The sequence below is a fragment of the Aedes albopictus genome, chromosome 1 (assembly GCF_035046485.1).
Source record: "Aedes albopictus strain Foshan chromosome 1, AalbF5, whole genome shotgun sequence".
NCBI lineage: Eukaryota > Metazoa > Arthropoda > Insecta > Diptera > Culicidae > Aedes > Aedes albopictus.
Window position 1 is genome coordinate 326,252,898 of NC_085136.1, and position 20,703 is coordinate 326,273,600.

Consider the following 20,703-nt stretch of genomic DNA (forward strand, 5'->3'; position numbering starts at 1 on the left):
AAAATTTAACAAATTGCTCGATAGCTCTAGGCTAGTGATCGTATCGCGCAAAATAGCTTCCCCACCTCGGATGGATGGATCGATTACGGTGGAAGGATGATCTGCGCTAGAAGCGACTACTCTGGCTGGTCTATTCACGGGAGAGCGTAATAAAAACAGTCAGTTCGAGCAAACCATTTAACCGAATTTGAATAATTAACGATCGACTAATTTTAGAGTTTAGAGAGCATCGCGAGCGCAGTTTCTGATGGGATAGCTTCTTGTGACAGCACACATTGTCGCACAGATGTCGATCGTCCGATTTTGGCCGTTTTATATTTCTGATGATGATTAATTTGCGTGACCACATGATGATGATGGATTTGAACAGGGAAACGGGGACAGGTTTGTTTCGCTTTGATATGTATGCTTTTGAGCGGTTGCAGTTGGTGGTCGTGGATGAACGGAATTCGAAAGATTAATTTTTCGGATAGTCCGATGGAAGATAAGCATTTAATGAGTTTCCAATGGGTTACGATGCTTGACCACCGAATTCATGGCTATTAACATGATGTTTCGCTAGAAGAATGCCGATGATAGCGATTAAAGAGCAATAAAACTCAATTTGAAATTGACTTTCGAGGGCTGATGAATATTACTTTTAAATCCGTTATATAAAGATGGAAATTTTTCATCTACGTCATGTAGATTGTACAATTTGTTACACTTGAATCAGTATCAATAGCCTATTGTTCATGGTTGTTTGTGTGTGATATTTGACTACAACGTATCTTATTCGAATCTGTTTCCGTAAATACCTTAGCAGCCATCATATTTATCCCCACATCTGGTTCAATTAGACTCATTCTATCAATATGACTGATTTTATTTCTCTCAAGTGTTACGGCAGATCTTCAATACCCTCCAAATTGTCCTTGTAATAAGGTTTACTTAAGTGGACATTCTAAATTTATTTTACCAAATTACGATGACAGTGTGTATTGGTCTTCCCAAGCCAACTGACTTCTGCTAGTTTGCGGAGGTACGTCCCAAACGTTCAAGCATCCAGTGGCTGAATATGAAATGCTCCTCCACCGGAAGCTATATCTAAGATAGGAGACCTCAGGCTTATCTCAACAAACCGTTCAAGAAACCAATAGAGATCCTAACATCCTAACGGAATATTGTTATATTCCGGTATTCGAGGCAAACACGCTCCCCCGACTCTGAGGAATTGGTTTCCTACTTAGCGTCCAGCTACAGGGGGTGCTCATCAAGTGGGAGCCAATTAATTAATGAAGCACTACTGCCAGATTCAGAACACGGGTTCAGGACAAGGAGGACTTCTATAGTGATTTGAAGGTCGTCGTGAATAAAGTTTCAAATGGCGACATTAGGATCACAGATCACCATAGACGTCTTTAACGGAATGATCGGCCCGGCAACACAGATTATGAGCTGGTCTTGGTGAAATGAGCGAAAATGGTGAGCTGCTCGCAGAGTTTTATGGGTACAGCAATCTGGTGATTGGAGGCTCGCTTATTCCCCCTCAAGAAGTGCAGTTTTGTACGCAAATCAACCACATACGCATCAGGGAATCCACGGAGAATTCCTGAAGGAATTCTTAGAAGAATTTCTGAAGGTATCCTTGGAGCAATTCCTGAAGGACTCCCCGGACGGATTATTTAAAAAAATCCCGGCGAAATTCCGGCATCCCTGGAAGACTTCCTGAAAGAATCTCTATTGGATTTACTAAAGGAATCCTTGGATGAATTCCTAAGGCGCTGTCCATAAACTACGTAGACTCATTTTTGGCCATCTCAGAACCCCCCCTCCCCCCTCGTAGACTTTCGTTCATACAAAATTTTCGAAATTTGTATGGAGCGTAGACTTTGGTCAGACCCCCCCGTCCCCCCTAAAAGTCTACGTAGTTTATGGACAGGCCCTAAGGGAATTCTCTGAGGAATTCCTAAAGAAATTCGTGAACGAATTCTTGAAGAAATACTCAGAGAAATTCCTGGAGAAAACTCAGAAGGAATTCCTGAAGGAATCCTTGTAGGAGTTCTTGATGAAATCTCTGGAAAAATTCCTGAAGGAATCTCCGAAAGAAACCTTGGAGGAATCCCCGGAGGAATTCTAAAATCCCCGGAGGAATGTCTAAAGGATTCCTCAGCAGAATTCCTTATAGAATTCTGTGGAGGAGTTCCTGTTGGATTCCTTGGAGGAGTTCTGGATGGAATCCCCGGAGGTATTCCTGAAGGAATCCCTGGAGGAATTTCTGAGAGAATCCCTGGGTGAATTCCTGGATGACTTTCTAGAGGGATTCCTGCATAAATCCTATGAGAAATTCCTAAATAAATCCACAGGAATCCTTGAAAGAATCACCGGAGGAATTCTTGGAAGAGTGCCTGGAGGAATTTCTGAAGTACTGCCCGAAGAAAATCCCGAAGGAGTGCCCGGAGGAATGTCGGAAGTATCCCTGGAGGAATTCCTGAAAGAATTTCCGGCAAAACCCCTGGAGGAATTTCTGAAGGAATCCCTGAAGGGATCCCTGAAGGAATCCTCAGCGGAATTCCTTATAGAATTCTCTGGAGGAGTTTCTGATGGATTCCTTGGAGGAGTTCCAGATGGAATCCGCGTAGGAATTCTTGAAGGAATCCCCGGAGGAATTCCTGAAGGAATCCCTGAGGAATTCCTGAAATAATCGCTGGAGGAATTTCTGAAGGAATCTCTGGAGAAATTCCTGGGAGAATCTCTGGAGAGATTCCTGCATAAATCCTCTGAGAAATTCCTGAATAAATCCACAGGAATTTCTGAAGTACTGCCCGAAGAAATTCCCGAAAAAGTGCCCGGAGGAATTCCTGAAGGAATCCGTGGAAGGATCCCTGGAGGAATTTCTGGAAGAATTTCTGGCGAAATCCCAGGAAGAGTTCCTGAAGGAAACCCTGAAAGGATCCCTGAAGGAATCCCCAGCGGAATTTCTTATAGAATTCTCTGGAGGAGTTCCTGATGAAATCACTGGAGGAGTTCCTGTTGGAATCCTTGGAGGAGTTCCTGATGGGATCCCCGGAAGAATTCATGAAAGAATCTACGGAGGAATTCCTAAAGGAATCCCTGGAGGAATTTCTGAGGGAATCCCTGGAGATATTCCTGGACGAATTTCTGGAGGCATTCCTGAAAAAAAAAAACCACAGAAATTTTTGAAGGAATCACCGGAGGAATTCCTGGAGGAATTTCTGAAGTACTGCCCGAAAGAATTCCACAAGTAGTGCCCGGAGGAATTCCTTCATTCTGGAGATATTATTAAAAAAATCCCAGCAGGAATTCCTGAACAAACTTATGGAGGAATTCCTGAAAAAAAACCTGGTGAAATTCCTAAAGTAATCTCTGGAAAATGGCTGAAAAAATTCCCTAAGGAATTCTTGCATGAATCCTCAAAGGAATTTCTGAAAAAAATTTCAGAGGAATTACTGAAGGAATCTCGGAAGATACTTCAGACAAAATTCCTGCAGGAATCCTTGAAGAAACTTCTTCAAAAAATCCCCGGAGGAATTCCTGATACAATCTCTAGAGGAAATCCTGAAGGAATCCTTGGAGGAATCCCTGAAGGAATTCCTGGAGGGATTTCTGAGAAAATCTCTGAAGGCATTTCAGTAGAAATCCCTGAAGGCATTCTTGAAGTAATCCCTGGAGGAATTTCTGAAGGAACTCTTGGAGCAATCAGAATTCCTGAAGCCCCATAGAACGCACCTGAAGCATCCTGGAACGCCTCTGAAATCCCTTAGCCACCGAAGACTCCGGAAACTTTCAGGAACGTCCCTGAAAGCTCTTAAAAACCCGCGGAACGCTCCTAAACCCTGTTGACAACCGCTGGAATACTCTGAAACTCCATGGAACTTTCCTGAATCCCACTGGAACATCCCTGAAACTCTTTGAAAAGCTCTTGATACCCTTGGAAAATTCCTAGAACGCTTTTGAAATCGCATAAAACCCACTGGAACACGTGACTTCCTGAAACCCCTTGAAAATCTGTGGAAGCTCCAGAAACCCATTGAAACCCGCGGAAAGCTTCTGAGGTCTCCCAAAACCCGGTGAAACATCCTGATACTAAGTGTCTCCAGAACATCCTTGGTATGCCTCTGAAACCCCCTGAAACTTCTTGTAAACTCATGGAAAGCTCCCGAAATTCCTTAAACTTCAATGGAACACCCTTAAATATTCCAGAAGCTTCGTGAAAAGCCACTGCATTCCCCTGAATCCCCCTGAAACACTCAGAAACCCCATAGAAAACCCTGAAACGTCCCTGAAACTCCTGTAACTCTTCAAAAACGTCCTTGCGACCCCCCAAAGCCCGCTGCGATACTCAGACTACCCTCTGGAAACCCCTGCATCACCCGTGGGACACCTTCAAAAACCCCTGGATTCCCAAAAACTCCTGAATCTTGTAAAAACCCCTGAATCCAAAAGCCATGAAGATCCCTGGAACGCCCCATAAAATACCCTGGAACATTCCTGAAACCTCATGGCACGCCCCAGAAGTCCCATGAAACTCTCAGGAATTTCATGGAACACCGTGAAACACCCCTAAACCTCTTAGAAGTCCTGAAACGCTCCTAGCTCTACCTGAAAACCGTTGGAACTCCCGGAATAACTCTTAAACGTCAATTATACTCCCTGGAATACCCCTGAAACTCCGTGGAATGCCTCTGAAATATCTTGGAATCTCATGGAACGCTACTGAAATCCCTTACAATGCCCCTGAATCGGGATGCCCCTGAAACTCTTTGCAACTTCCCTGATACCGCTGGAACGCTCCTGAAATACCATGTTCTGCCCCTGAAATCTCATGGATCACCACTGGAACGCTACTTAAATAGGCTTAACTTAACTTAACTAATAGCTTAAGTTAATAGCTTAATAGGCGTGAAATTATCATCCTTAGCTGGATTTTAGATGTCTCATAAGATATCTACTACAAATACATAGCGTATTTTCAGGAACAAACCTGGTCTGGACTGGAGTTGTGCCTGATAAAACTCTTCCAAGAGCTGAACCTATTTTGCCGTCAAAGTTTTGTTTCACAAATTTATTATTATACATATTTGGAATAAAAATGGATAAAATGAAAGTTAAATTATGTGCAGTGTTTGTTATTTCTCTTTTAAAGTATTAGAAATTGAATAAAAATTAGAACAAAGCTACTGTTCAAACCATGTAAGTTTTACATGAATTTCCGGTAACCACATATCTCTCAGTTGTGAGTTCCCTTACCTTCCATCTTCCAATCATGTCATTCTTACATGAAAAGTATGGTGGACGAAAACCACATATGTTTTCAGGTAATAGGGACGTTAAGAATTTTTGGAGTGTAGAAGTTCCAAAATGTGCGGCAAAATGTTTATGTGATCATGAAAAAAAAACAAAATGCACTATAAAAAACCACAATGATTTAAAAACTATGAAATCATGTACAATTTAAATGTAACCTTTTCTTCGTAAATTTATCGACATATTCCAAATTTTATAATATAAAAGTGATAAAATAGAAAAAAAAAACTGATTGGAAGTATAATATTGACCAAATAAAAAACATTCTGCCTCATTTTCGCAGTACTGAATGACTGGTACCTACCACTGGGAATATATGGGGGTTTGAGAAATCTAACGTAACGTTTAAACATATTAGGAGTTCCCCACGACAAATTTCACAATGGGTTTAATTTTTTACGAAAAACGTAAAATTTCCTTACGTAATAAATGAACAGCCTTTTGTCGACTTAAATGGGAAGTACGCGTCCAAGTGTCTGCTTTTTTGGTTACTTATGTCCTACACGGAAAATTCAAACTACCTTATTTTGGGACGATTTTACCCTAAAATGAGTATATCAAATTGATTAGTTATCCAAAATAAGGTTGTTTTTCCTCTCTCCCCCACCGAAGTTGTCGCAAATAAACAAAGATGTGTCTATCCAACTGGGGTCCTTGAGGCCAATATGCCAATTTTGGGTAAATGTAGATTTACCCAAATTTGGGTTGAATGAAGGCTTGGGTTGAATTTACCTACTGTTGAGTATATTTTAGCTGAAGGTAAAGGCAATTTACCTAGCGTAAGTTTAATCGATTCACTCAAATGTTGACTTATTGGGCCGAACTATGGGATTGCGTAAAAAAAAATCCAATTTTGGGTAGTTTGGCGGTTCCGTGTACCACGTGCAGCATTGTTGTACTTTGTCAATACGGATTCCCATAGACATGATTTAGCAAATAGTATCTTTCTAAATTCTAAAATTAATTTTCAGCATTTTACGGGTGCATTAAATAAGCTGCTGAAATGTACTCCGTCAAAGCAATATGGCGAGTTAATTTTTAACACAAATGCCTAAATTTTCACTCGCAAAATGATAGGTAGACTGAGGCGCGTTGGGAATATGGAGCCAAAATGCGTGACTTACCGATAAATCTGGAATTGACGTTGTCGGTCAGCCTTATTTTCGGTATATTTGTGCACACAATTATTATTGATCACATGAACGAAACTGTGGGTGCATAGTTACTGGCAGTGACGAATGTGGTGACTAGCTGACTAGTTGTCGAATCCGTCACAGTTTGTAAGTCGACTATAAGTTGTATCTTGGTTATAATTCGATTGCGTATTAAAACCGTTTATATCACGAATGAATGTTTTATATTGGCTCCACTGCCGTTCTAAGCATATCTGTACCATGTTGTTTTTCTACGCATACTGTCCCACCGCTCTAACTTAAGTGACAACTAAAAATCAATGTCAGAAAGATGCTTGACGTTATCGTGGAATATTTATTTGTGATACAAAATGAAAAAAAATATTAAATTAACTTCAAATGGCTCTGTTACTGAGAAAAACACGGTAAGAATGCAAAACAACATGGGACAGATATGCTTAGAAGGGCAGTCCACCTCTTGCGCTTTTTTAGTTGTAATTTAGTCGTTAATATGACGATTGGTTCAAATGGTATAACTTTCAATATAGTTGCAAACAAATTACAGGAACTAATTAATGTCCAAGTGTGTTGCTTGGGAAGGGAAGAATATCTGAGGTCATCCAAACTGTTCTTGAGTTTATATCCTTAAGCCTACGGATGTATCGGTAACTCCTTTAATTATATGAAGCTACGATTTGTATTCTATCATGTCCAGTGAGTTTTCTGGAAGTCAGATAAGTCGGGACATCCAAAACATCCAAACTATCCTTGAGTTTAGATCCTAAAGTTAACAAGTGATACAATAACTTCTTTCAATATACAAAGCTCTGAATTGTAATCTATCATGTCCAGTAAGTCTTTTGAAAGTTCAATAGACAATATCAGATCTGTTGAGATTTCCTAGGTCATCCAAACCGCTCTTGAGTTTGAATCCTAAAGTCTACGGGTGTAACGGTAACTTTTTTTATATAAAGCTAAGATTTGTATTCTATCATGTCCAGCAATCCTTCCGAATGTTCAAAGAACATCATCAGATCAGCTGGGGTCATCCAAACTATTCTGATGTTTAGCATCTACAGCAATTATGTTGTTATCTGTTATACTTACTGGAGCTCGCAGAATACAATCAGAGAGTGTGGCATAGCTCCGGGATATTCAAAATCGTACACACTTTCCTGCAATAAACATATTGCATGGAGTCCACAGCCGTAATTTCTTTTTTTTTTGCTGTTTTGAGTTGCACAACATTACCAACCGTAATGATTGTATCTATTCCATTTATTTAGCGTTAATAACAATTACAACAAAACTGAATCAACAATACTTCACCACAACACTCGGTTCGTGGTTACAATCCTTTTGCCTGCATTTATGCTCGAGATGTGGTTTCGTCATATCTTCACCTTAGCTGGAAGCTCTTAGTTGTAAACAACTTTACAACTTGTACGAATCTCATTTTTTGAAATCTGCATTCGTTGCAGTCATTATTTGTGCTATTAAAAGTTACATTACCTAGGCTTACCCACCCAGAAATTCTGTGAAACTGAAGCCATTTCGAAACACTTTTGAGAAATTTCAAGATTACTGTTTAGTAATCTTGAAATTTCTCAAAAGTGTTTCGAAATGGCTCTGAGTTTCACAGAATTTCTGGGTGGGTAAGACTAGGTAATGTAACTTTTAATAGCACAAATAATGACTGCAACGAATGCAGATTTCAAAAAATGAGATTCGTAAAAGTTTGAACAACCTAAAATGTTTGTAAAAGTAAGGATGATCCATAATATCCTAAAAAATATATCAACGCTTATTGTTTTTTTTTCAACAATTTTGGTAAATACAGAGTATTATGTAACACTATTAAACGTAGTTGCAAAAACTATTATCACAAGTGTAGATTTGCCCAGTTAAAAAAAAACGCATAATTGTAAAATTTGGTTTAACAGTAAATCGGCAGCACTGTCATATTTAGTTTAGTCTTTTTCCAATAGATGGCAGCACCGCACACCGCACAATCAAACGTTTCCTTTTGGGCCTACCTCCGCACAACAGCATCACTATCGCCGATTCGTTTAGACCTTCTAACAACTATGGCATCATCATCAATCAAACACACATGCAGCACGTGCTACAAACATATAGACTTAAAACCAGGCTAACATTAGGAAGGGACGCAATTCCTCGACGATGAAATTTGTGCCTTATAATGGGTTCAGAAAAATTACACTTAGATACTGCATAATAGAACGAAAACCACGAACTTGTACAAACAATCAGAGTTTTATTTTTCTGCAAAATCCCGTGGTGATTTCGAAATAGTGCTGTAAGAAATGAACAGGAAAGATTTGCAGTAAAGTCTTAAAATCGAGTTAAACATTATTTAAAAATGGGAAAATTATCCAAATTCAATAATCCTGCGTTGTTGTAAACCAGTTTTGGATCTTTTACACATAATTAAAAGACATATTTCGATCATCTGAACTCAGTTTTCCATCAGATCGATGAAAGTCCCGTTATTAGCGAGGTAATGGGGCGAAATTTTGAAAATTTTACATAATCTCATAAAAAAGAAAAATTCTCAAAGTATATTTCAAATTGATGATGTTAGTAAATTACACTATAAATTCACGAACAATGAGATGTTTGTAGTGAGTAGCTTTGCCTCAAACAGAACAAAAATCGATTTCTAATCGCCACTGTTGTATAGGAAGTCAGAAAAAGGTCTGATCGACTGTTATTTATTTTTGTTTTATTTTTTTTTTCTTTCAGAATCAGGGTCTGATTGGATTTTTTAATTTGATTATCAGTTCACCGAGTTCAAAAATGCTGTAAACTGATGATATTCTTTGATAGATTCCATAAATGTAGTAAGTAATTGTACTACAATGTTTAAACACTAAAAAAAATAAAAAAAAATATACGGTTCTTATATTACCAGTCAAATGTATTTTGATTCTAGCTTCAAAAACTATTTACATTTAATGAGTTAAAAGTTCACCTAGCATATAAACTTCAGAGCAAGTTTGTTCTCAATGCTGTTGCTTGCTTGCAAAATATTTTATATCAGCAAATATTTCAGATAAATCTTGAAAGCTCAAAACACGTGAGTAGACAATCAAAAGAAATCAGTTACCAATTTATTGCATAACTTCGTATTTCTTTCTATTTCAATGTTTCTCAGACAATATTTAGTTCTGCGACATTTTCATCTTTTTCTTTTGAAAACCTGAACATGTTTTATAAAGTTATTTTTCACTGAATGTTTTCACAGTTTTTCTAACTTCCGGAAATTTTTTCAGCAATTTTTACTTTGTCTCTTCCGCCCACTTCAAATGTTGGCCTAGAAATAAGTACCATATGCTGGGACCATTCAGTAGCGCAACAGCTTTCATTCACAAATTATCGTCTAACGTTGCCGGCATAATTTGAAAACATATCTTCATCGTCGCCATATACCAAAAAAAAAACATGGCAAAAGTGTTTTTCGGTAAAATCGTGCATTCCAAATCATTCCAAGAACTTGAGCTGATACCCGATGCATACCTAGCCGTGAAAGATGGGAAAGTAAGTCCTTGAGTGATCGTCTTATCTTGTCTTGTCTCGCACAACTGGTGCCCAGCGTAGAGCGTAGTGATAACACAAACCGTTAACCTTGAGTTTGAGATTTTGAATTACACTCCGCGGTCTAATCAGCGCTTCGCAATTCAAACAGATTGTCTCTGTGGGGCGGAAAGTGGATTTTGAATCGCTTGCCGAAAAGGATTCCTACGAGCAAACAACTCTAGGCGAGTCGCAATTTCTACTTCCGGGTTTCATCGATTGCCATATCCACGCGCCGCAGGCCCCCAACATTGGCCTCGGGTTGGACAAAGATCTTCTGGGGTGGCTCAAGTCGTACACGTTCCCGCTGGAGGCGCAGTACAAAGATGTGGACTTTGCTAAACAGGTTTACAGCGCTGTGGTACGCGATACGCTTGCCAGTGGTACCACTTGTGCGTGCTACTTTGCTACGATATACAATGATAGCAATAAGGTGTTGACGGACGAAATCGTTCGTCAAGGACAGCGTGCGTTTGTGGGCAAAGTATCGTCTAATAGGCTGTGTCCGGATGATTACATGTAAGTTTGAATGTTTTGAATTCCTTGGGATATATTCTGGGTACTTTTTGTAGAATCGAAAACACTGTTTTTATGTTTTTCCCGACGTTTCGGACAATCTGGAACCTTTTTCAGGGTCTTTTTTATCTGTCAAAGTTTTTTATGTCAAAAACTGACTTATTAAGCCCTGTAAAAGCCCCAAACTGACCAAACAGTCGGAAAAACTTGAAAACTTTAGTTTAGTTTATCATTCTCTCATAAGACGTGCAGTTAAATTCTCAAAGTGTCAGAAGCACTATCATCCCCGTCGTATGTAAGACACAAACAAAATTCTAACAAATGTCTTCAAATTGTAGTGAATGCGGAACGAAGGAATCCGTTCGGGACAACGTCGAATTCATCGAGTATGTCCTGAAGAAGAATCTGGATCGGGTAAAACCGATCATTACGCCGCGCTTTGCCATCACCTGCGACATGGATTTGCTGAAGAAACTGGGAGAACTGGCCGAACGGTACAACTTGAACATTCAGTCACACATTTCCGAGAACCTGGGCGAAGTGATTACCGTCAAAGAGTTTTATCCGGAAAACAAGAACTATTCAGACGTCTACGACGAGGCTAAACTTCTGACCCAGCGGTGCGTAATGGCCCACGGTGTGCACCTGGAAGACGAGGAACTAGAGGTCCTCAGCAAGAGGGGTACCTCGATTGCGCATTGTCCTTGTTCGAATACGAACCTGGGTTCCGGGCTGTGCGACGTCAAGCGGCTTCTGGCTGCCAATGTGAAAGTTGGACTGGGTACGGACGTTTCCGGTGGAAACCGGATTGCGATCTACGACGTCATGCGGGCGGCTCTGGATGTGTCGCACCATCTGAACATGATGAAGAAACAGGACGTGAAGGGAACCGGAAGGATGCCCGGCGATTCGAAAGCTAACGTGGAGTATGTGCCATTGGATTACAAGCAGGTTATCTATCTGGCCACGCTGGGAGGAGCGGAAGGTAGGTTATAGTTGATTTAATAGGGCTCCATCTGTTTCAGTTGATAATATCAACTGAAGGATATCAGCCAAGATTCTTCTGAAGTCCACTGAAACCGCTTGAGGTTCCCTGCAATGCCCCTAAAACACCCAGACTTCCCGAAACCCCCTGAATCGTCCTGATATCCCCAGAAATTCCATGAAATCCTAAGATCCCTGGAAACAATACCAAGTTCAACTGATACGTCCCTGAAACTCCTAAGAACTCACCCCATGAATTTTCCTGAGCCCTTTGAAAAACCCCCATGAGATCCTCTAAAAAGCCCCTGAGCATTGGCGTAGCCAGATTTTTCTTTTTTCTCACTCATTCCCTTTGATAACCATGAGAAAGAGTAGGATAAAAAGCAGGCAAATGCCCCTAGAAACGCCCCTGAGACCCCCTAAAATCCCTCGTCCACATAGATAAGTCGCCTGAGTCACCTGAAGCGCTCCTGAGTTCCCCTGTAGTCTTTTGAAAGGTTATGAAAGGTTCTGAAACTCCCTGAAACTTTCCTGATTCCCCAGCATACTCCCTATAACGCCTCTGAGTGGAACTCCCGTTAGCCTCCTGAGATCCCATAAAATGCCCCTGAAACGCCTCTGAAACCAGCTGAAATACCCCTTAACCTCTCTGAATCCTCCTGAATAGAAGGCTTTCCCATGTACTTTTTAAGAATTTTCTCCACGACTACGTCCACGGACACCGCCGGAATGCTTCAAAGGATTCTTTCCGTTTTTTTTTCAGTTCTTTCCCGGAATTTGCGGAATTAGAGAATTCTCATAGGATTTCGTAGATTGATTCCCAGAACTATTTCTTCATAGATTCCTCTAAAAATCGTCCAGGTCAGATGCATTTTTGTTCATGTATTTCTGTGGATTTCTACAAAAACTTTTCCAGGAATTTCTCTGGGAATTTTCCTTGGGAATTCCCCTAGAAATTTCTCTAAGATTCATCTGGAAACTAAGCCACGGGTTTCTTCAAAAATTCTATCAAAAAATCCTCCTGGGATTCCTTCAGGGATTCTCAAAGATATTCCTTCAAAGATGGTTTCAGAAGCTTGTGCAATTATTCCTTCATATATTTCTTTAAACAAATACCTTCAGCCATTTTATCGGAATTTCCTCTCGGAGTCTTACTTTGGATTTTTTTCAAGAATTCTTCTAGAAATTTCTTAAGAAATTCTGCTAGAGTTTCTCCAGAAATTTCTCCTTAGATTGCTTTAAAACATACAATTCCAGGTAAGTTTTCCACTCAAAGATTCTGAGATTCTATATTGTAGGTATTTCTCAAGAGCTTCTTTCAGGTTTGACTAAATATATTCAGCGATTCTCTTAGGTGATAATTTAGAAAATTCTTGATTTTTTTTATAAACATCCTTTTGGTGTTTATCCAGAATTTCTTTCAGGTGTTCCTCCAGGAATTGGCTAGAATTTTTTTTAGGCATTTCTTCAGCGATTTTTTTCAGATTTTTTTTCCAAGCAGTCTAATCGTAAATCGTAAATCGTAAAAATAAAAATTAGAAATTCTTCAAAGTGTATCTGCAGAGGGTTCTCCAGTTCTCCCAGATGTTTTTTTTAGATTTCCTAAAAAACTATTTTTTTTAGAAATGTCCTCTGTGGTTCTCTAAAGAATTACGCCAGGATTTTTTTTTTCATTTTTGCGCGTTTTCCTTCAGATTTGTTTTATGGTAATCCCTTCAGAAATTGCATGAGAAAGTCAGCTTAGAATTCATGGGGTCAAGACAAATATTGATTGATTGATTGATTATCTTTATTATAGAGGTTTCCAGCCCTTGGCAAGTTCGTTTCTCAGACAAGTATAACGAGAAAAAATCTTCTGACATAGTGATGTTCACGATTCCTCTGGATTACTCTGATTTTCACAAAGTGTTGTCTGGTACCAGAGAAAAATCGAGCAGAGTTGCCCTGTTTTCCACATATAAGAGACATTTCTGGATGGACTCGTGAGAAAAAAATAAACTCATGATTACCCCGGGTTCAAGAAGAAGTCTTGGAAGTCTCAAGAACTCTTCCAAGGATTCCTTCAGAAAATGCTTCAGGGATTCCAAATACCATTACCTTTGTCTGCAATTGCTGCAGACATGTTTAAGGAATTCCTTCAAAAGTTCTTCTACAGATTTCTCAAGAAATCCTTCCAGAAATTCCTCAAGCAAGTTTCCCTAGGAGTTAGTTTCAGAATTCCTCCGGAAGTTTCTCATGGTTTTCTAGGAATTAAGGTGGTATTTTGACAAGTTTCTTCTGGAATTCTCCCTGGCATTTATACATGAATTCGGAATTCCCCCAAAAATAATTCAGAAATTACCTCAGAAATTTGTGTCTGGAAGTCCTATCATGTATACAAAGATATCATCAAGAATTTTTCAAGACACTCCTTATGGAAATCTTAAGGATTTTCTTCAAGAAATTCCTCCAGAGATACTTTCAAGGGTTAAACCAATGTTTTTCTTATGTATTTTTTAGAAGAACTTCTAAAAAAACACCCTTATCAACAACAACTTCTGCATGAATTCAAAATAAAAACAGGAAATATTTCTGACGGGGCAGTAGGAGCAATTTTTAAAAACAAATCGTTGCAAGATGAAGGAATCTCTCAAGCAATTATTGCAGAAACCTTTGAAAAAATTTCTGAAAATTTAAGAAACATTTTCAGAAACTTTTTAAAAATTTCATGGAGAAGCTTTTAAAGAAAACCCTTACTGAAATTCCTGAAGAAACCTAAAAAAAAGTCCTGTAGAATCTACAATCTACATCTCTGTACAAGTTTTAAAAAAATACTGCTTAATGAACCTCTAGAGGAGTATCTGAAGCAATCCCGGCGAAATTCTTGAAGAAGTTTCAGGAGTAATTTATAAAGAACTTCCTGGAAAAAAAATCTGGAGAAACAATTCGGGAAACCCTATTCTTAGAAAAGATTATTGAGGAATTTTTGGAAGAAATCCTGGAAAAAATCTATAGTAATTCTCTAGTGATTCTCATGGAACCATTCCAGAAGAAATCAATACAAGCTTGATTTCTCAAAAGCATTCGCGAACAAATTTATGGTGGATTTCCACAAAAATCGTATGAAGAAATCTTCAGGGAAATCTCTTAAAGAATATTTTAAAGAATTTCTGAACGATTCGTATGCTTCTCAACCAGATTAATTTGTTCGTCCCTGGTTCAGAAGAACGAAAAACCTATTGTGAGGGAAATCTTGTTCCAGCGATTCTTATCAATTCACAAACCCTTCTAAAATTTATGACGATGCAGAGGTGTTTGTGGTCTCCTAAGCATCAACATTCAGAATTGAATTAATTGTGGATTCAATGGGCTACACAGTCTTGGCATATGACAATGAACGAGACTTGTTATTTGTCCAACGTTTCGACACGGGAGAAGACCCGTGTCCAAACCGTTCCAAAACTGATAAACCTCGGTCTACTCATTCACCAAGACTGACTGTTCTTTTTTTTTCTTTAATTGACGAATCGGGTGCCGTTTTATGAACTATGGAATCATTAAAAACTGTATATCTAGCTCCCTGAAACCCTGTGAAAACCCCAAGATTCCGTTAAGCCCCTGGAACCCTTCCTAATCTTCCTGAGATGCCCTAAAACCTTCTGAAACTTCTCTGAGTTGTTCAGAGATTCCCTAAAATGCTCCTAAGACCCACTGAAACACCTTTCGACACATTGAAACACTCCTGAAAACCACCTCCCCTAGATTCTTCTGAGACCCTCTGAAACGACCCTAAGAGCACTCGAAATCCCGTTAAAATTCCTTCGATTTACTTCCCTTAGCTATAGACGGGTTGCCTAATGTGTTCATCATACACCTGAGCACTAGTAATGTGGAGTTAGGCACGACCTCAAACAGTCACTGGGATGTCTATTTAGTAGATGATTCCCCCATTGCATACAGAAGATAAAAATCTCCATGATGCACCCTAAAATTCCTCAAAACGCTCTTGAAATCCGTGAAATGGCATTGAAATCCCCGGAATCCTCCTGAGACCCTCAAAACTTCTTGAGACCCTTGAAACATCCCAAAAACTTCCAGAATCCCAATCCTCTAAACCTATTGGAATACATAGAAATGCTCCTGAAGTCCCCTGAATCTTCCGAAAGATAAAAGAGTGTGGAACAAACGCCTCGAAACTCTCTGGAACTCTTTGGAAATCCAGTCAAACCCCATGAGATACCCTGAAACGCCTGATACCGCTGAAATCCCCATGAGACCTCCTGAAACTGTTGAATCTTCCTGAGACTCCCTAAAACCCTCTGAAATCACCGTGAGACCCTGTGAGATCCCAATTATCAATGATAGCTGAATAACAGCTTATTCAGCTCAAAACTTAAGAGCAGTTTATTTATCTGTTGTACAGCCATAATGTTTGTTGAAATCCTCTGGAAACCCCCTGAATTTTCCCGAGACTCTTTGAAACGGCCCCAAGATCTCATGAAACTGCTGCAAACCCTCCCCAAGTAACAATGAATGCTGAACAGTGAGAGTATTAGCTGAACAAAAGCTAATTAATGGTGTCAATGGTTGAGTACAATGACAGCCGAATATTGGTCTGAAGTATGGCTTGTTCAACCTCTTTAATCAGCAATACACAGATGGCTGAATATCAAGTTGAACAGAATATTATTCATCTGGGTAATCAGCTTAACAACAAACAAAAACATGTAGAATTAATCATCTGTTGTTCAACCGTTATTCAAATATTTTTGACAGCTGACCCAAGCATGTTTTCGCGAAGTCCACATCGCTTCTTCAGCCTCAGTACAGACTTAGTTCAACTTATGCTCTTGAATATTCAGCTTCAACAAGTATTGCTCTTGTTGTCGAGGATATGTATACAATTGTGATTGTTTGTGGTGTAGGTGCTAAAGTGAGTGACTATAAATCAGGAGGTCCGAGTTCAATTCTCAGTTTTCACACAGTTTAATTTATACATTCCTAAATGTCTCTTCTGGAAATAGACGCAACTAATGGTAAAAATAGGCTCGCGAAAGTGTTTTTTTTATTTTATTTTTACACAATTAATTAATTTAATTGATATCTGATTAAGCGCATATTAAGCCTTAAATCAGCCTTCCAATGTACCTCAAATCAGCTAAATGTTCAATAAAATCGCCAAAATTAGATGTTTAGGAGCTGAATAAAAGATTGTATCTCTTGTGCTCAGCTTTTGTTCAAATGAAGGCTGATTTAAAATAGTTGGAGAAACGTTTGTACAGCATCAACTTGTTATCTGGGTCGGTCCTTAATCCTTCTGAAATCCCTGAAACCCCCCTGAGGTCCCTTATAACTCTTCTAAATTTCCTGTAACTTCCCTGAATCCACCTGAGTCGTCTTAAAACGCCCTTAGTCCCCCCAAAGCCCCCTGAAGAATTCAGGAAACGCTCCTCAGTTTTCTTGAATCATTGTGAGACCCCTTGATATTCTTGATCCTCTGAAATCTCTTGGTGCCCCGGCAGCCTCCTGAGATCCCTTGAAACATTTCAGGTGTCGAAATCTATTGAAATCTCCTTAGAACCCATAAAATGTCAATATCATCCGAATCCTCCTGAGAACGTAAAATGTCCCAAGGCCATTTGGAGCTCCCCAGAGAATCCCTAAAACTCTATAAAACGCCCCTAAGACATCCTGAAACAGCCCTGAAGCACCCATGAATTCTACTGAAATAATCGTAGAAGTCGCTGAGACATTTGAAGATCTTCTGAAGATCCCCAGAGATACTCAGAAACATCACTGGAGTTTCAGAGGAGTTTCAGAGCACTCCGGGAGGTTTTGGGGACTTTAAAGAGAGTTTCAGCGAAGTGTAAAAGGTTTCAAGGCGTTCCAAAGCGTTTCAGGTGGTTTAGGAGGGGATTGCTTGGTTTCACTGGCTTTCGGATGAGCTTCAGAGGGCGATTTCAGAGGAATTTTATGGCGTTTCAGAGTGTTTCACGGGAACTTCAGGGTGCTTCACAGACTTTCAGATGAGATTTCTGGGAGGTTGAAAGAGGGTTAAAGAGAAGTTTTCGGGGGGGGGGGGGGGAGGTTGGGGTTTAGGACGTGTTTCGTTTGTGTTTGCGTTTCAAGTTGTTCCATGGATTCACAGCGGGTTTCAAAGGAGTTTACAAAGGTTTCAGAGACTTTTCAAGGTATTTCAGAGCGTTCCAGAAGGTTTCATGCAAAAAAAAAAACTTTGGAGGGCTTCGCAGACTCTGAATGGGCTTTAGGGAAGTTTCAGAGGCATTTCAAGGTGTTCCATGAGGTTTTGGATAAGGGTGTGCGATAAGAGATTTTTTTTACATGTGCTGAATTTACATGCACATTGCACACATTGCACACAACAGAGACGTGTAGATATTCATCTAATTCCATCCGAAGGAAATTTGGATTGCGAAAGGGAACAAACCATGTGCATCAGTGAAATCGCGTTCGGTTCTGTGCCTTCAGGGGATGGCGATGGTCAAGTGTTGAGTCAAGTCTGAAGTTGAGAGCATGTTTATTCATCATGATCTTCTTTCGGGAAACTGATCTTGACTTAGAGCATAGCCTACATGCGTTCGTAACATTTTTTAAGTTTTTTTCTCGAAATTTAAGGGGTTACATACCTTGCAGGGATAAAAAACCGAACTTTTTTCCATTGCAAAATCAGAAAGTATGCGAGCTAGACAATACACATTTCAAATTTTATTGAAGCATTAGAACCAAAGCGAAGACTACTTTATCAAGAAGACATGCAACTCTGTTATTTTCCCATACTAACGGCAGGCGTCACTGACGGCACCGCTGCCTGGTGAGCTAAGGTGGTACCTTTGTGTAGAAGTGTAAGAGTGTATTGGTGCGAGTATGAAAATTTACACACACTATCATGAATAGTGCCACCTTCATCCGGGGTGGCGCTGCTAACGCTGACTCCCGTTTTTCAGCAGTGCTGCAAGTCTTCTTAATAATGTGGTCTTTGACCAAAGCTACAGCCCACTGTAGCATGCACCCTCCATAAGAGAACGTCCATAAATTACGTCACGCAAAAATTGCCCATTTTCAACCCCCCTCCCCCTATGTCACACTTTTTGTATGAGACCACTAATATTTGTGAATGGGTTGTCACACTATGCTGAATACCCCTTCCTCCCTAAAAGCGTGACGTAATTTATGGACGTTCCCTAAGGGTAAGGCAAAGCGCGAAACTTTAGACACGATTATCTTGAAATAGTTATTTTAAGTGTCGTTGCGGTGATCACGATATCTTCAAGACTAGTTGATCGATTTGCAAACTTTTTTTTAAATTATTCATATTTCAAATCTCGAGGTACTGAACGATCAATTCCAAAATGACGTAATGCCAAAATCAAATCATAACTCAACCTCTCTATTCCCATCTCCCCTACAGCCATGGCCATCGGCGACAAGGTCGGAAACTTCACTCCCGGCAAGGACTTTGACGCCCTGCTCATCGATGTGTCTGTCTACCCCACCAACCGGTACCAACTGCCAGCCGTCCTGACGCAGGACAAAACACCCGAAGAACTGCTGCTAGAACTGGTCCAGAAGTTTGTCTACGTCGGCGATGATCGAAACATTCTGAAAGTGTTCGTCGCCGGTCAACAGGTCAAGTAGCATTTGCGATAGTAACATCATCTGAGAGCACCCGCGTAATAAAATTCCATCACGATGATCAAATCAACGGAGAGGAGAGGAATAAAAAATATGTTTGATATCAAAATGCGGGTTTGCGCCGTTTGCTTAACCTTGTTATGATCCAGCCGATTTAAAATGCGAAAATATACGAACGCGAATGCGAGGTTCAAAACAGAAACGCTAATATCATTCTCCCACGACGACGAGAGTTTATCACACACCCTTGAAATATTTCACACAAAAATGTCAGAATACTTACCACTCGATTGTAGAGAAATGATGTCACATTTACATTTAAATTTAGCCAAAGCAGTTACAACACAACAGGAATGGGGCCATCATCTGCCCTGGACCTTCCAGGGGATCCTTTTTCATCCACGGGCTCGGATCCAATCCAGTAGACCGACGACGCCACAACAGCCACTATTCAGGATGTTCTCCGGGTGGCCACATGTTCTATAAAAGGGTCGAATTCGGGTAGGGGAGACTGGGGAGACTTGATCCCTTTTTCTTAATTTGCCTATAACTTTAAGAAAAAACACAAAACTAGATCCATTTTTCGTACAGAATGGCAGGTAAACATCTATTGTAAGTTTATACACAACAGAAGGACTTTAAATTATTGTTAAAGTTTTCAAAACTGTGTTTTTATGGAGGCATGTCTTATGATGTATTTTTCAAAAATGGGTCACAATTGATCCCCTTTTGAGCACATGGTTAATTTAAAAGGAAAATAACTCGAGCAGCTTCCTATTCATTTTCTTTTCAAGTTTTCTTGCATTTTTGATGCATACGGTGTATTTGAAATTATAAGATTTCCTTAAATTGTTAAGGATATACCGTATCTTGAAAATGGGGAGACTTGATCCCCCTTTTCATGGTTTGTACTAAAATAATAATTATCTGACACGTTTTATCGTTGAATATACTAGAATTCCGAGTAAATCGAGGCTTCCAAATAGAATTTTATTTTTCACATGTATAATGTGTATGTAATCCTCGAGGGATCAAGTCTCCCCATGTCACTGTTGTATACACTAAGCTACATTAATTAATATATTTATATAACAGCCTTATTTGGAAAAATAAGTTTGATAGTACTTTATTTATACTACGTGCTGTGAAATTTTGACACGATTTGGTTCAATTTTCACAAAGTTATTGAGATTTTTCGGAATCGCCTAAAAGATTTCTGAAAGACTGAAAACAAACCATCAGCCATTAAAAATTAATGCAATACACAATTAAAATCAATTGTAGCCAAAACATTGTCGTCTGTCCAGATGTCGTTTTGGAAAAAATATGCTAGAAGAAAACTGTTTTTGATTCCGAGAAAATATGGGGGGAACAAGTCTCCCCAGGGATCAAGTCTCCTCAGTCTCCCCTACTGGTATGATCTGGATGGCCTCCGAATCCTTGGACCACCTCTTGGCCCCTCCCAAAGCATCAAGTTATTGAAGTATGACAGACGAAGCGACTATTTAGGTGCCAATAGTCGTTGAGGTATCGA

The 20,703-nt window shown here is 39.6% G+C and overlaps 1 protein-coding gene across 1 annotated transcript; it reads left to right on the forward strand.

The window, feature by feature from the left end:
• The first annotated feature begins 9,794 nt into the window (after nt 1-9,794).
• On the forward strand, nt 9,795-19,371 carry LOC109416061 (guanine deaminase). Its single transcript, XM_062850594.1, is given in 4 exon segments — nt 9,795-10,001; nt 10,150-10,556; nt 10,892-11,538; nt 18,946-19,371. Coding segments are annotated over 4 exon segments (1,488 nt in total). The 3' UTR covers nt 19,173-19,371.
• The last annotated feature ends 1,332 nt before the right edge of the window (nt 19,372-20,703 follow it).